This window comes from Dipodomys merriami, unplaced genomic scaffold (assembly GCF_024711535.1).
Source record: "Dipodomys merriami isolate MVZ:Mamm:240054 unplaced genomic scaffold, mDipMer1.0.p SCAF_15, whole genome shotgun sequence".
In the NCBI taxonomy this organism is placed as follows: domain Eukaryota; kingdom Metazoa; phylum Chordata; class Mammalia; order Rodentia; family Heteromyidae; genus Dipodomys; species Dipodomys merriami.
In genome coordinates, this window is record NW_027202826.1 from 17,817,037 (window position 1) to 17,832,608 (window position 15,572).

General features: G+C 39.0%; 1 protein-coding gene across 4 annotated transcripts in view; it reads left to right on the top strand.

Moving 5' to 3' along the window:
* Positions 1–13,581, top strand: part of Rap1gds1 (Rap1 GTPase-GDP dissociation stimulator 1) — a 104,577-nt gene extending 90,996 nt beyond the window's left edge. For 2 of the 4 annotated variants that reach the window (XM_070022309.1, XM_070022312.1), the window contains 4 exons: positions 850–986; positions 3,187–3,313; positions 7,112–7,240; positions 11,755–13,581. In XM_070022309.1, the coding sequence (XP_069878410.1) occupies positions 850–986; positions 3,187–3,313; positions 7,112–7,240; positions 11,755–11,882 (521 nt within the window). In that variant the 3' untranslated portion in view covers positions 11,883–13,581. Of the gene's footprint in view, positions 1–846; positions 987–3,186; positions 3,314–7,111; positions 7,241–11,754 lie in introns of all 4 variants that reach the window. The other 2 variants (XM_070022311.1, XM_070022308.1) reach the window with 1 other exon arrangement.
* The last annotated feature ends 1,991 nt before the right edge of the window (positions 13,582–15,572 follow it).

Below are 15,572 nucleotides of genomic sequence, written 5' to 3' on the forward strand. Positions count from 1 at the left end.
GCTATAACTGAATTTGTTTGCTTGTTTGTTTATATTTTTTATTGGTCATGAGGCTTGAACTCAGGGCCTGGGCACTGTCCCAGAGCTCTTTTGCTCAAGTCTAGCACTCTACTACTTTGAGCCACAGCGCTACTTCCGGTTTTCTGGTGGTTAATTGGGGATAAGAGTCTCACGGACTTTCTTGCCCAGATTGGCTTTGAACCACAATCCTCAGATCTCAGCTTCCTGAGTAGCTAAGACTTTAGGTGTGAGCCACCAGTGACTTATAGCTGATCTTTAAAATGGAACTTATATTATATGTCTACTAGTATATTCAATCTGATTTTATGTTGGCTTATGATCAGTTTCTGAGGATTTTTGTGTTTTTACATTCCATAGCATTTTTACCTGATCTTCAGAATCATGTTTCCAGACAGTGGCACAGAATTTTTCAAATTCTGTTTTCAAACAGAGAACACTTACCCATTTGAAGAAACAGACCTAGAAACAAACAATGTATTTACTTATTTCTCAGGTCTTGCCTTTTCTCTGTATTGATTGCTTAGAGTTGTTATTAAAACTCCTTTGTTTCAATCTATCAAAGTACAGTCAGGCTACTAAACTTTTCCAAGAGAGTGTGAAGTCATTTATTTTTACATTTTGTGTGGAAGTCTAGAAGTTCATAAGAAAATACCTAATAGCCCGTCATCAACAAAGAGTATTTACAATGTTTGCTTTTGTAAAATTGTCATGCTTATTTTTTTTTAGACATGTAGTTTTCCCTGTACAGTGTGACATCTTTAACAATGGTTTCAGTTGATTGCCTATCAGTGGTTGTTATTTTTTGGTTTGCCTTCTTTTCTATAGCAGAAGCTGCTGAACAACTGGGAAAGAATGTTAAATTAGTAGAACGTCTGGTGGAATGGTGTGAAGCCAAAGACCATGCCGGTGTGATGGGCGAGTCCAACAGACTCCTCTCAGCCCTCATACGACACAGCAAATCAAAAGTAAGCTACTGGGCTGGGAATGTGGCTTAGTGGTAGACTGCTTGCCTTACATGCATGAAGCCCTGGGTTCAATTCCTCAGTACCACATAAACGGAAAAAGCTGGAAGTGGCACTATGGCTCAAGTGGTAGAGTACTAGCCTTGAGCAAAAGAAGCTCAGGGACAGTGCCCAGGCCCTGAGTTCAACCAGGATTGGCAAAAATAAATAAATAAATAAGTTACTAAACATTAATGTGACCTTTTTGGAAACTCATCATTAGACCCCAGATCAAAAGCTTATCTTCTATAAATAAAGTAATCAATGATTATTCTAGGAGAAAATGAAGATTGAACTTTAATTTTTTTTAAGTTGTATTCTATTGTAGTACAGCTTCGGAATCAGAGAGATGAGCTTGAATTATATCTCTAAATGGTCAAGTCTTTAAAGTCTTTTATCTTTAAATGGCCAAGTCTCTTCATGTCTAGGTTTCTTACTATAGAAAGGGCTATGAGGGCTGGGAAGGTGACTCAGTGGTAGAGCGCTTGCCTTGCATGCATGAGGCCCTGGTTCGGTTCCTCAGCCTTGAGGTGAAGAGCTGAGGGACAGTGCCCAGGCCGAGTTCAGGCCCCACGACTGGACACCCCACCCCCCCAAAAAAAGGGGGCTGTGAGGATTCAGTGAAATCATATATACCCACATACCCAAGTGCTGCCTGGGACATGAGAAGCACTCATTGAAGGGTGCTCTTGCTCCTCCTATTGCTATTTTTTTAAATATGCTGATCTCGCTGCTGTTACTTAGAAATTAAATGATACCCAGGTGGTATATGATGCCCAATCCATTTTCACGGCATTATCCAATCTAATAGTTACTGGCACATGGTGGGTAGTGAATAAATAAGCAGAAGAAAGGAAAAGATCACAATGGTAGGAAGCTAGTTAAGTGGATCAGAAACTGATTTAATACCTTCGGTATCTTTGCCTTTTATTTTATCTTTTATTATTATTGGCTTTATTGTTATTATAAAGGTGATGGACAGAGGTATTACAATTACATGCGTCAGGTCATGAGTATGTTTCCTTTCGTACAGTGTCTTCCCTTTCCTCACTCTCTCCCAGTCCTGCTTCTTTTTTTTTTAAACACTCTTTTCTAAGGTAAACCTTTTAAACAATTCATTTATTTTACAACTGCAGTCGTGATTGTGTATGGAAAGTCAATTTGGAATTCAAATTTGCCACTATTTTCATTTTGTTTATCTGCACAAGAAGGTGACAAGGAAAAAGAAATAAAGATATGTCTTCAGTTGCGTAAATCTCTTCATGTAAATAGCAGGCTTTTCTACCACAGCTGTCCCCAGTGGTTCAACTCAGGTGTGTTCCCTACTGGATGGTACATCTTGAACTCTTTCCCTGGGGAAAAATGGATGTTAACTAGCCCTTCCCATTACCTGTCTTACCCAGACCAGCTTAAAAACGTATACATTTTCATTGGCAACTATGGCAGCACCAGGGAGTATGTTGATAAGACAGCATCATCCATGAAAGGCAAAGGGATCACCTTGGATACCCTCTCCCAGCATAGCTGCTCTCTAGGGCATGTTTGTTTAGTTTAACAGTAAATATGTAGATGCTTGTAAAGTACAGATGTCATAAATATTATGTTTCTTTGAAAGAATTAACAAGTGAAGGCACAAATACATAAACAGCCAGTAGTCGGCTCCCTTTATTAACAGATTTATTATGTATGGCTTAGATCAAGAGTGATCTAAAACAATTTTCTTAATGTATAATATGTGTATTATATATTTTATAAAAGCCATTACCTAAAGCACCTGGAAAACAATTATCTGGCACCATCATAAAAAATAAAATTTAAGAACACCTTAAATTCAAGCTTTATTTTCCTGTCATGGATCCTGAAGTAGGTCTGCACATTTATTTCTTCTGGTGGCTTCTCGGCCTCTCTCCCCCTTGACAAGACATGCAGTGGTCTTTTTTCACTTAGGCAATTTAAGTTGTCATCGTTGGATGAATTTCTTTGAAGCTAAAAGCTTTTTCCTTTTCTTCTGTGAGAAAAAAAAAAAAGATAGGTAAAATCTAATGATTCACACAGGACAGTTAAAAGACCTCTCGAGTTACCAATACATCAACTGATGGTAATGGAGGGTTTTTTTAATATTTGGAATTAAAGTTTGTAATTCTGTGATATTTATTTATTGTAGGATGTAATTAAAACCATTGTACAGAGTGGGGGCATCAAGCATCTAGTTACCATGGCAACTAGTGAACATGTAATAATGCAGAATGAAGCTCTTGTTGCTTTGGCACTAATAGCAGCTTTAGAGTTGGGTAAGTACCTCAGTGACAAACTTATTTTCTCCTATTTTTATCTTGGATGGAAGGAAGTACAGGAGTGGAATTAAAGTCAGATGGAACCTTAGCTGGATGAGTTTTGCCAATATGGTATTTACTTTTTATCTGGATATACAGAAAATGATATTGTATAGGTTGTTGTCACAACTGCTTCCTTTGGCTGTACTTTTTAGTAACATTTTTAGGGTAGTGCTTTAAGTATAACTTTTAAGTAATATCTCCGGTGATGGCCACTTAGAGAATATAAAAAGACCTTTCCTGCAGGCTTTACAGGGAAATGATACAATTCTTACAATAACATAGCAAGTAGAGGCTGCCATTCTCCCCGTGACCTGGGCTTTCCCTTCCTTCCCTGCTGATTCCACTACTGATCCTCTCCTGCAGATCTTCCCCATCTCCGTGGCTGCTTTTGCTTTGTTGCATTCCCCTTGCTCTTAAATTCTCATCTTCAGTGTCACTTTTCTGGGGTTTTTTTTGTGTTCAAGTTCCCAAAAGCAGAGTCTAAATGGTTCTGTTAGTATCTGTCTAGCAAGTAGCATCCCTCTGGGCAGAATTCTCCACAGGAAGTCAGCTCATACACATCTAGTATGTGACGAGCAATCTTTGGCTCAAGAACCAAGCTCTAATATAAAGCCAGCCAAGGACAGTAAGTATTTCAGAGACACAAAGCCTCTGGCTGAAGACCCAAGGCTATTTTATATAATAACTGGGGAGTTAAGGGGTGGATCCTGTCCATCTCAAAGCCATATATGTAAATGCTGCAAACTGATTATATATGAATCCTGCTGATGGTTTTATATCTATAATTCTCACATTGAGGCAAGCAACTTGCCAACTTACCAGCCCAGGGAGAAGAAAACGAAACATCGATAAACATGGTATTCTTGCTGTAGTGTCAACATTCATTTAGATTTTAAGGATAAAAGCTTTGAATTTTTGTCATCTTAAGTGATTTATGCTGGATTGGAGTTATTGGTAGAGCACTAAGCCCTGAGTTCAAGCCTCAAACCAGCACTAAAAAGAAGAAATACTTATGCTTATTCTCAGTGACTACTCTGTAAGAAGGATGTTTAGAGATCCAAGCAGTTTGGACATAGAATTTGAGTCATATAGAAGTCTACAAACCTTTCATTGGGAGGTTTTGAAACAGGGAAGGAGACTTGTGATTACAAACCAAGTTCACTACCTGGTTTAAGGTGTCTCAGAGTAGCCAGACACCAGTGGCTCACACATATAATCCTTGCTACTCAGAAGTCTGAGTTCTGAAGCTTGCTGGTTCAAAGCCAGCCTGGGCGGAAAAGTCCCTGTGAGACTCTTATCTCCAATTAGCCACTCAGAACTGGAAGTAGAGAGCTGTGGCTCAAAGTGATAGAACACTAGCCTTAAAATCAAAGAGTTCAGCGACAGTGCCCAGGTCCTGAGTACAAGCCCCATGGCCGGCCGGAAAAAATAAAATAAAATAAAAAAGGCTCAGAGTAATGGAAAAATTCCAGGAAATCCTTAACCTTCCAAGCCTGAGGTGATTCTGATTTTTGCCCCTAATAACCAGACAAGCTGTAACACTGTCATCACCTTCTGATAGCTGAGCATTTGCTGAAGTCCATTTAACTTCATAATAGAACTACAACACATCCTCATGGTCTTATTGTTTCCAAATGGTCCCTTAAATTTCTTGAGCCCAAGATAGAAATAAGCTCATTGTACCTTTTTGATTCACAACACACTTTGAAAAGGAATTATCATAATCACCTAAAATGTTTATATAATAATATCAGACTGGCATTTTAAAAATTTCTGTCCCTTTCTTGAGGATAATTTTAGATTCATAGGCAGTTGTAAGAAATAACACAGATCACTTATAATCATAATTGCTTCCCACTTCCAATATCTTCCACCCTACCCTGACCCCTAGAACTCATTAATTTGCCTTTCACTACTAAAATTTTCCCTTAACTATCTAGTGGTCCTCATGAGACACTATGTTGAAATGAGCTATACAACTTGTGGGTGGGGATGGGAGGGAAAACCTGGGAGAGAGCGAGGGAAGGGATGACACTGTTCAAAGAGGAATGTATTCTTTATCTGACACAACTGTAACTCTGTAACTCCTCTATGCATCGCCCTTACATAGCAATAAATAAATAAACAAATAAATAAATAATTTCCCCTTCACAATTGTATATAATTAAATCATAAAATCTGTGACTTTGGGAGGCAATTAATTGCCTTTGTTGTTTGCTTGTTTTTTTCCTCAGCATTTATCTAATTTGTGTTATGCCAGATAGAATTCTGTGGTACATACTTTGACCAGTCACCTGTTGAAGGCATGTAGGCTGATTCTATTTGGGGGATTAAAAAGGATAAAGCTCCCTGAGTGTTTGTGTACAGATCTTTGTGTGTCCATACATTTTCACTTTTCTGCCTGTGAGTTCAGTTGCTAGGTCATCTAATAACTGCATGCTTAGTTTGCAGAATAACTGCCAAACCTTTTTTGGAGTGGCTGTACTATTCTATACTCTCACTAGCATGGACTGTCTGAGTAGCCTGGTTTACCCTGCATCTTCACCAGTGTTTACTGGTTTTGTAACTATTTCTTCTTGTAGTTATTCTGATAGCTTCATTGTTTGGCTTCTTTGTGGGTTTAATGACCTTTCCTTAATTGCTACTGACCCTGAATGTCTTCTCTTGTGTTTATTTGCTGTCCATTATATATATATATAATATATAACCTATATTATAACATATATATATATTCTTTAGTGAAATCATTATTTACATCTGATGCCCATTTTCTCTTATTCGCAGCTGGCACTCTACCACAGAACCATACCTCCACTCTACCATTTCTCTCTCTGTCTCTGTCTCTCTCTGAACTTCTGAGTTCTAGGAATTCTTTGTTCTCAAAGGTTTACAGTTCTGCATTTTGCATGTAATCCTCTACTCTGTTTCGAGTTAATATTTATATAAATCTGAGGCTTAGGTCAGGCTTCCCACACACACACTCCTCCCACCGCCATGATGTCTAATTGCTTTTGACCATTTGTGGAAAAAGTCCTTCCTTCATTGAATAGATTTTGTACCATTGTCAAAACTCAGTTGAGCATATATGCATTGGTTTATTTCTAGTCCTTTATTCAGTTTCTTTGATTTATGTATCTGTCTATATCTACCAGTAATTCTACAGTATTTTGATTCTGGTAGCTTCATAGTAAGTCATAGTATATCAAGTCAGAGAATTTTTCCCACTGTTTTTTATCAAGGTTCTTTTAGCTATGATGGGAAGCTGTGGTTTTCCACAAAATTTCCTGTGAAAGTTTGTCTGTTTTCGATAGAAAATCTTGCCGGGATTTTGAAGGCAATTTATTCTGAGCCTATTAATGTTAAAGATATATACACAAATATCTACAGAGGAAATAGATATGACTTACAAGATTTGTTCCAAAATTATTTGGGATTGATGAAATAGGATGGATGATAGCTCTTAAAGATGATGACAGTATGGATGAGTATGCCATCTTTTTTGCTCTTGTATTTGTTTGAGATTTTCCACAATACAGATGATTTTAATTGTTTCATACTAAAAGGAACGTTTGGTGTTGAATGTTAAGCTCAAGTCCTGAAATGTCTACTGAGCTCTAATTCTGTCTATGCTTCTCACAGTTTAACTGAATCTTGTCTATCTTGTCTTTTGAAAGTGTTCACATGCTTAGTTTCTAGGAAGAGGAAGTAGTGGTTAGCCTGAGGTTATAACTTACGCTTTGTTTTATATTTTAGGCACTGCAGAAAAAGATCTAGAAAGTGCCAAGCTGGTACAGATTCTACACAGGCTGCTAACAGATGAGAAGAGTGCTCCTGAGATCAAATACAACTCTATGGTCCTGACCTGTGCGCTCATGGGATCTGGTTTGTATTTCTTCTATCATTTGATGGCTGTCAACATGTGGTCTGCATCAAATATTAGTCATAGAGTAATAATAAATGGTGACTTTAAAAAGCAGTAGAAATGAATTTGTGGGGACATCATTTTTACACTGACAATATTCTCAAGAAATTCTTACTATAATAGAAGTATCTTATAGCAAAAATAGGCAAAAATCAAATTAAATCATTTTTCAGTAAGCCTAAAATGTTAAATTTTTTTTTTCCTGTTCTGAAGCTTGAACTCAGGGCCTGGGCACTGTCCTTGAGAGCCTCTTTGTACTCAAGGCTAGCTCTCTACCCTTTGAGCCACAGCACTACTTCTGGCTTTTTCTGAGTAGTTTATTGGAGATAAGGGACTTCCTGACAGGGCTGGCTTTGAACTGTGGTCCTTAGATCTCAGCTTCCTGAGTAGCTAGGATTACAAGTATGAGCTACCAGTATCTGGCTTTAAAATGTTATTTTTATATAAAAGGACAAGTTCTTATTTTTATAAGCTATAATACTAGCTAAGGACTTTGTTCAAGAAACCACTGGGATCCACTGGTCTGTGTTGCTTAGTCACTTGGACTGAAGTAAGTAGTGTTATTGAGTCAGAGCCCTCTACAAATGCAAATTAGACCCTGGTGGTTGCTGGTAACATTGAGATGCCTGTGCTCTTGCTGGTTTTCTGGCCAACTGTTCTGCCACTTGCTGAGAGAGGGGTGTTTTGAAGGCTTCAGCTATAATTGTAGATTTGCCTATTTCTCCTCCTCACCAGTTTCTTATTAGCATATTTTCTAACACTGTTGTTTGCTAATATAACTTAATATAACTTTAGAATTGCTGTGTCTTTTGGACTGACCCTTCTCTCAGGTTATTTCCCCTCAGACCCCAGCTGTGCCAATTTTCCTTGCTCTGAAATTTACTTTATCTGATAGTAACATTAGCTACTCCTGCTTTCTTTTAAATAACATTCTCATATCTTTTTCTACTCTTAGTATTAGTCTTCTGTGTGGTTATAGGAAGTGAGTGTCTTTGTAGACAATATTTAGTTGTCGTGTTTTATAATCCATTCTGTCAGGGCTTTTTTTCTTTTTAAGTTGTATGCAGGCATTCGACATCTTCAGCCATGCCCTCAGCCCTTTTGTTTATGTTTTCTTTTTGAGATGGGGATTCATTAACTTTGTCTGGACTTGCAGTCCTCTTGTTTGCCTCCTGAGGGTATGGAAAAATTATAGGCACTACCTCCATGCCCAGATTGCCAAGAGGCAACCCATCGAATGAGAAAAAAAAAATCTGTTAAAAGATTAATACCCCAAATATATGAAGAACTTACACAATTTACCACAAAAAGCCAAACAAATGCCTGGCGCTGGTGGCTCACACCTGTAATCCTAGCTACTCAGGAGGCTGAGATCTGAAAATTGCGGTTCAAAGCCAGCCCAGGCAGGAAAATCCGTGAGACTCTTATCTCCAATAAACCACTAAAGAACCGGAAGTGGTGCTGTGGCTCAAGTGGTAGAGCGCTCTCCTTGAGCTGAAGAGCTTAGGGACAGCGCCCCAGCCTAGAGTTCAAGCCCCACGACCAACCAAAAAAAAAAAAAAAACAAATTTGCCTTTTAATTTAGACCATTTACATTTATTATGATGATTGCTGTATAGGTCTTAAGTCTGCAGTCTCACATTTTGTTTTCTGCTTTTTGTTTCTCTTTTCTTTATCTTTCTCTGTATTGAATAGCTTTTAATTCCTTTATTCTCCCTTATTTAGAACGTAATTGTCTTAAATATTTTTCTCTGTATATTTAAAACTACACTGATATAATTCAGAGAGCTCTTCAAAAAGAAGAAATGTATGCAGTATTTACCCACTTTTTTTTTCAGTTGTGGGGCTTGAACATCTGGGCCCGGGCACCGATCCTGATCTCTCCAGCTCAAGGCCAATACTCTACCACTTGAGCCACAGCGCCACTTCCAGTTTTCTGGTTTTACCCACCATTTTTTAATTGCCTTTATTTAAAAAAAAAAAAAAAAAAAAAAGTGACCTAATGGCAGAGTACTTGTCTAGCATGTATGAAGCCCTGGGTTCAATTCCTCAGTACCACATACACAGAAAAAGCCACAAAGCACTATAGCTCAAGTGGTAGAGTGCTAACCTTGAGCTGAAGAGCCCCACAACTGACAAAAAAACCAGACTTCATTTCCTTTATGATTAAGCAACTCTTTCAGTCATTCTTTTAGGTTAGGCCTGCTAGCAACAGATTCTTTTAGTTTCTCCTCATTTGAAAATTGTATTTTCTTTGGATAGAGGATTCTGGGTTCATACATTTTTCTGTACGTGAAGAATATTGTACTGCTTCCCTCCACCTTTCTGGCATCCATGGTTTCTGGTGAGAAACCTACTCTGTTTTGTTTGTTATTTTTCCTCTTACAAGTAAGATGTTATTTCAGTCTCTTAAGATTTTTTTCTTTGACCATAGTATGCCTTAAAGCATGGAATTAAGTTTATTCTGTTAGAAGTTTTCTCAGATTCCTAATCTATAAGTTTGTGTCTTTTACTAACTATGAAGAGTCTTTAACTCTCTGTTTTCTTCCTATCCCAGATCTTGAAATCTTCAGTTGTAGCTCTACAGGGCTCTGAGGCCTTGGTATTCTTTTCCCAGTTTTTTTTTTTCTGTTGTTCAGATTGAGTCATTTATATTGTTCTTAAAATTCACTGAGTATATTACTCTTAAAATTCACTATTTCCTCTTCTCTTCCATTCCAATGTTGACTCTAGTTTTTGAGTTTTATTTGAGTCTAAACTCATGGAGTTCTGAAATTTTTATTTGCTTCTGATTTTTCTATCTTCTAGACCCTTGATTACTTCAGTCTTTCTGTGTCTGGCTTATTTCACTTAGCATATATTGTTAAAGCTCATCACTGTTACAATATGTGAGAATTCATTACTTTTTAAGACTGAATAATATTCCATTATATGTATATAGCACACCTTATCTATTCTTCCATTGCTGGACATTTGGGTTGTTTCTGTGTTTTCACTAAGTGAATAACATCACTGTAAATACATGTGAAAATGTCTCTTCAAGTCCCTGCTTTTAGGGTATACACATAGCAGAACTGCTGGATCATCTGGTGAGTCTTAGTTTAAGGAACTGTCATACAACATTTCTCTTTTGCTGAGAAAGGCCATTTTAATGGTTGTGAGGTAGTATCTTACTGTAAGTTTGATTGGCATCTTCCTAATTATTGATGATAGGAACTTTCTCGTGTGCTTTTGGTCTTCGGGAAAATGTCTATTCAGGTCTTTTCTACAATTTTTTTTTAAAGCAACTTGTTTGGCTTTTTGTGGTAAATTGTGAAAGTTCTTCATATATTTTGGGTATTAATCTTATAACAGATTTTTTTTCTCATTCAATGGCTTGCCTGTTGATATCCTTTGATACACAAAATGAAATCCAATTTGTCCAATTTTCCTTTTGCTGTCTCCACTTTTTTGGCATCATGCCCAAGAAACCTTGCTTAATCTAGTGTCATGATGTTTTGACTCCATGGATGGAAGGTTTGGTTTTAAGTTTATTTTTGTGTATAGTATACTGTGGCCTGAATTGAACTTCCTTCTTTTTCCTGTAGCTATTCCGTTCCTCAATGACATTTGTGGAAAAGACTGTCCTTTCCTCCATTGTCTTGGCACTTTTGTAACAATTATTTGACCATGTGCCAAGTTTTACTTCTGGGTTCCTTATTTTCTTCTACTGATCCATATGTCTGTCTTTATACCAGTACCACGCTGGTTGATTATGTAGGTTTTTATAGTAAGTTTTGAAATCAGGAAGTGTGAGACGTCCAGTTTTGTTCTTTTCAAAATTATTTTGTAGATCTGGGTCCTTTGAGATTCCATGTGAGTTTTAAGATGAATTTTTCTATGTCTACTAAAAGCTTGTTCAGAGATAAATTGTTGATTATATCAAAATAAACACATCAGTATGAGAAGTGCTGATTATTGTAAACTTACTGCACCTTACTCTTCCTAATAGTAAATTCTCTGTACTTTCCAATAATAAAGGTTAAATGGATGGAGAGAAAGAAGGGTACAAAATCTGAACCAGGTACCCAGTGTTACAGATCATTGTCAAGGAATATGAAGTATAAACTTGTTGCAAAACTAATTTAGCAGGTTCTAAGGAATTTTAGGAAACTTGGCTTCATGTTTGAAATGATAATAGGATTAATGTTGTCCATAACTGAACCTTTAGATCAGATAGTGTGTTCTGTTCATCATTAATCAGTCTTAGGACACAGAACTCAAAAATGTGGCAAATACAGTTGTTATTACTTATTACAGTGCATTTCTAAAGACATTACTAAGCTACTGATTGTATTTTTTTCCCCCAGAATTGATACTAATTTTATAGCTCTACCTCATCAAAATAAACATGGTAGTCTGTTTGGGGAGATGATGTCATAAGATTGGGACAACCTAACAGAAACATATCTTTCACCTGGTTTTTGTCTTCTAGAACCTCTACATAAGGAAGTCCAGGATTTGGCCTTTCTAGATGTGGTATCCAAACTTCGCAGCCATGAGAACAAGAGTGTGGCCCAACAGGCCTCTCTTACAGAGCAGAGACTTACTGTGGAGAGTTGAGGACAGTTCCTCGTCAGCAGGCACCATCCCATCTCTGATTTCCCCTTTGTCCTCCATCCAGCTGCCTCCTCCACTTCATTCTCTACCACACCACCTGTGCATGCGTGTAATGTTCCAATACCAATTGAAGAACTGCAGTAGGTACCTGCCTAATAAGATTTCTAAACCCATAGTTAGCGTGAACATGACTGTCAAAACAAAGTCTCCACCCATAACTGTTCTCTTGTACTCCTGTTGCTTGAAGCTACATTAAGTAGAATGTGCATGTTGTAGTCCTATGATGATGTAAACTTGGTACTACATAATGACTTGCTCCTCACATGCGGTAACCTACATAATAATGTACTGGTAAACTAGGAACAGAGAATGCACCAGGATCTGTCTAGCCTCTTTAAGATGAAATTGAATAGTACACATAGCTCCATATTTTGGTGCTTGGAAAGCACCAGTGACCAAAAAAAACCTGTATGACTGCTCACTCATTAGTCATACCTACTGATGTCTAGCAAATGGTACCTAGAGTAAAATAATTCCCAGTGCTCTCACTTTCTACCCTATGTTTTCCCCTTTTTCCTAAGTGTCATAGACAACTGAAACTACTCCCGACTTGGACTTCGATTTCTTAAAGTTTCTGGCTCCATATTTGACAGTCATCAGTAGCCTGATGTTGAAAACTTACGTGGTTTTCAGTGTGAGTAGTACTGAGGGATTAAACAATCCCTCTTGCTTTGTACCATCTCGGGTTTTTAGATTCTGATCTATGTTGTTTCACCTCACAACTTCTTCCATCCGTTAAATCAACATTGTCCAATACTGTCTTTAAAAGTCATCTGGCATTTGTTTTCAACTGAGAATATCTATCTGAGCATAGCTCATTGGAGAATGGACTATGGGGTGATTTTTTTTTTTTAATTTTTCATCATTCAGAAACAAGGAGTCTCATCTTTGGTTGTTGTAAATCTTGTGCTGATACTAACAGGACACAGGAGGAAAGATAAAGAAATATGCTTGTCTGGACTAAAGAAAGGAAGGCAGGTTATAAAAGCCATAGTAGCCAGTCCAGTCCATCCTGCAGATAGCCTCATACCGATCACTGTTAGTGTTTCCACTTTCCCCCTGAGGACTGCAGTAACCTCAGGCTGTCGGGAAGCCGAGACACGGAGAAGAGCTCCCTTGGCAAGATACAGTGTGCTCTTCACTGCCACTTCCACCACCAATGGGTTTTTAGAGCTTTGATACACAGTCTCTGTAAGCTAATCAGAATACCCCTATGACCCACCTGCTTTCTCCCATAGCCACAGCTGACTACTAGCAGCCCACGAGGGAATGTGGGCTCCATTGCAGAAGGACTTTATGACAGTAGAAAGGGCTGCCAAGGAGGTGATGCAGCTCGCTTCTCCCCAGTGGGAGGAGGTACCACATGTCTTTTTAGGGGGGCAGGGGTGATCTAAATGGGACTATGACTCTGTGACAGCTACAGTTCAGAAAGTCAAAACCCTAATGAAGTAAAAAAAAAAAAAACTTGAAAATAAGGGACTGTTGCAAGTGTTGATGCTACACGTACTGTAAGAATGATCTTGTTTATTGTCTTTCTCCTGGGCTGGATAGTGGACTCTATTTTGTTAGGTATTGAAAGACATCTGTAATGTTGCATAATAGACTGTCCATATTAATAAGTTAATAAAGAAACTATATCAAACTATAATGGCATTATTTGGTTTATTTACGTTTTAATAAGATTTCCAGCTCCTAATACAGTGTTTGCTTTTGTTGAGGCTATTTGTTGAATGAATTCCTATTCCCTTCAATTTTCCAGATTGCCTGAATTAATTCTAAATAGAATGAGGAGAGCTGATAAGAGGACTTTGAGATTAGATAGTTTGTCTAATTGCAGATAAAAGGTAAAGACTCCATAGTAGAATCCTACTGAAAAACATTATATACAGAAAACCTCAGAACACACATCCTAAAGTCACAAACTTGAGAGAAGTCCAGCAACTAATTCATCCACCTACTCGGAGCAGACCAGGTAGAATTCACATCAACAATACACAAGGAAGACCAGAGGGCTGTATTTATGCCCACAAGGGTCCACTAGATTCGCCAGTGTTCTGCTAGGTGACAGCAGTTATGCTAGCCTTATCTCCTGCTTTATCTAAGCTTGAGAGGCTACCAGTGAATTGGTTTGCTGCCTAATAAAAATGTATTTTAAGGGAGAGAAAACAGTGCAACAAAGCTTTAGCTATCCGTTTGCACCATTTCCAAGCATCACAGGAAAGCAACAAGAAGCCAGAAGGTGCCTGAGTGAAATTAATGTACTTGGGCAGGAAATGTAGTTCTGTCAGTGGTAGAAAGCTTTCCTCACACTCAAGACCCTGGGTCCAATCTCTAGCACAGCACAAAGGAAATGTGTTAGAAGCAAAGAAATACTAAGGCATTCTAACAATGTGTTAGAATGGCCCTCCTCACAGCTGCATTCATCAACTTGGAACTTTGCTTAACCACTTAGCCAGATTGTAATTTCATTGTGCTCCAAACCAAAATTGACAAACACTGGCCCAGAATCCAGTATTTTTCTTGGTAAAATGCATTTGGAGAGCATATCATGGCACAAATGGAGATGTGGAGCAGAGTATTCAAGATCCCACCTGATTTTCTCTGGATTGGGGTCGAAGGCAGCCCTGTCGGCAGGCACTGGCTGGAAGTGGTCTGAGCAACATACATGGGAAGAATTCAGAATGAAATGCTATCTGCAGCATCATTAGGGGGCCTCATCTAATTCCAGGAACAATGTCTAGCTATTAAAGCATTTTCTTAGGTGGGCATTTTACCCTGAGTGTGCTTTTACTCTGAGCTTAAATGCCCTCATTTCTAGAGAGCTACAGCATTTCTAAGCTGGCACACATACACACACACACACACACACACACACACACAAAGTAACTGGCTTTTGTGATACATGCCTATAGTCTTAGCCCTTAGGAGTGTATGTAGGAGGATCACGGTCCAAACTTGGCCTGAACAAAATTGTAAGGAAAAAAAACTAAAGGGAGAAAGGAATCCTCGCCCACACTGCAGGAGGCTTGTGGCAGGTGGCTGTGGCCGGCTTGAACTGGGCATGCCAGCCCACAGTCCCCACCTGATCCACATCCTGCCTTTGCCTTAACTCCACAGCCCCTGGAGACCTGTGCAGACACCACCCTGACCATGAACGTGACAGTGGCAACCTGGTGTGCACTTGATGCTGTCAGCCTGCAGAGCATGAGCCAGGGGAGCCGAGCAGCTGCACCCCTAGGACTTGACATTTGAGGACCTGTGACAGCTGCAGTCTCGCTGACAAGGAGCAGGAACTTGCAAACAGCTGCAAGCAAGCCATGCCCAGGCCTATGCCCACCGCATGCTGCTGAGGGGAGGGAGGGGGCGGGGCCGCTGCGCGCGCAGCAACAGGGACAGGGCAGCACCCTGCGGGCTGCAGGAATGCAGGAAGTCAGTGGCAAGGCCCTTCTCCCACGGTAAAAGGAACCCTGACTGTCATCGAGCTCGATGCAGTGCAGGGTCTGCTAACCTGAGCTTATTGCATCTGTCCTTGAGAACGCCACCCACAAACTGCACCTGCCAACCTCCCAACACCCAACACCCCCATTTCCTCTTCAAAGCCCAAACCCCACACAATCAAGCCACCTCATCTAA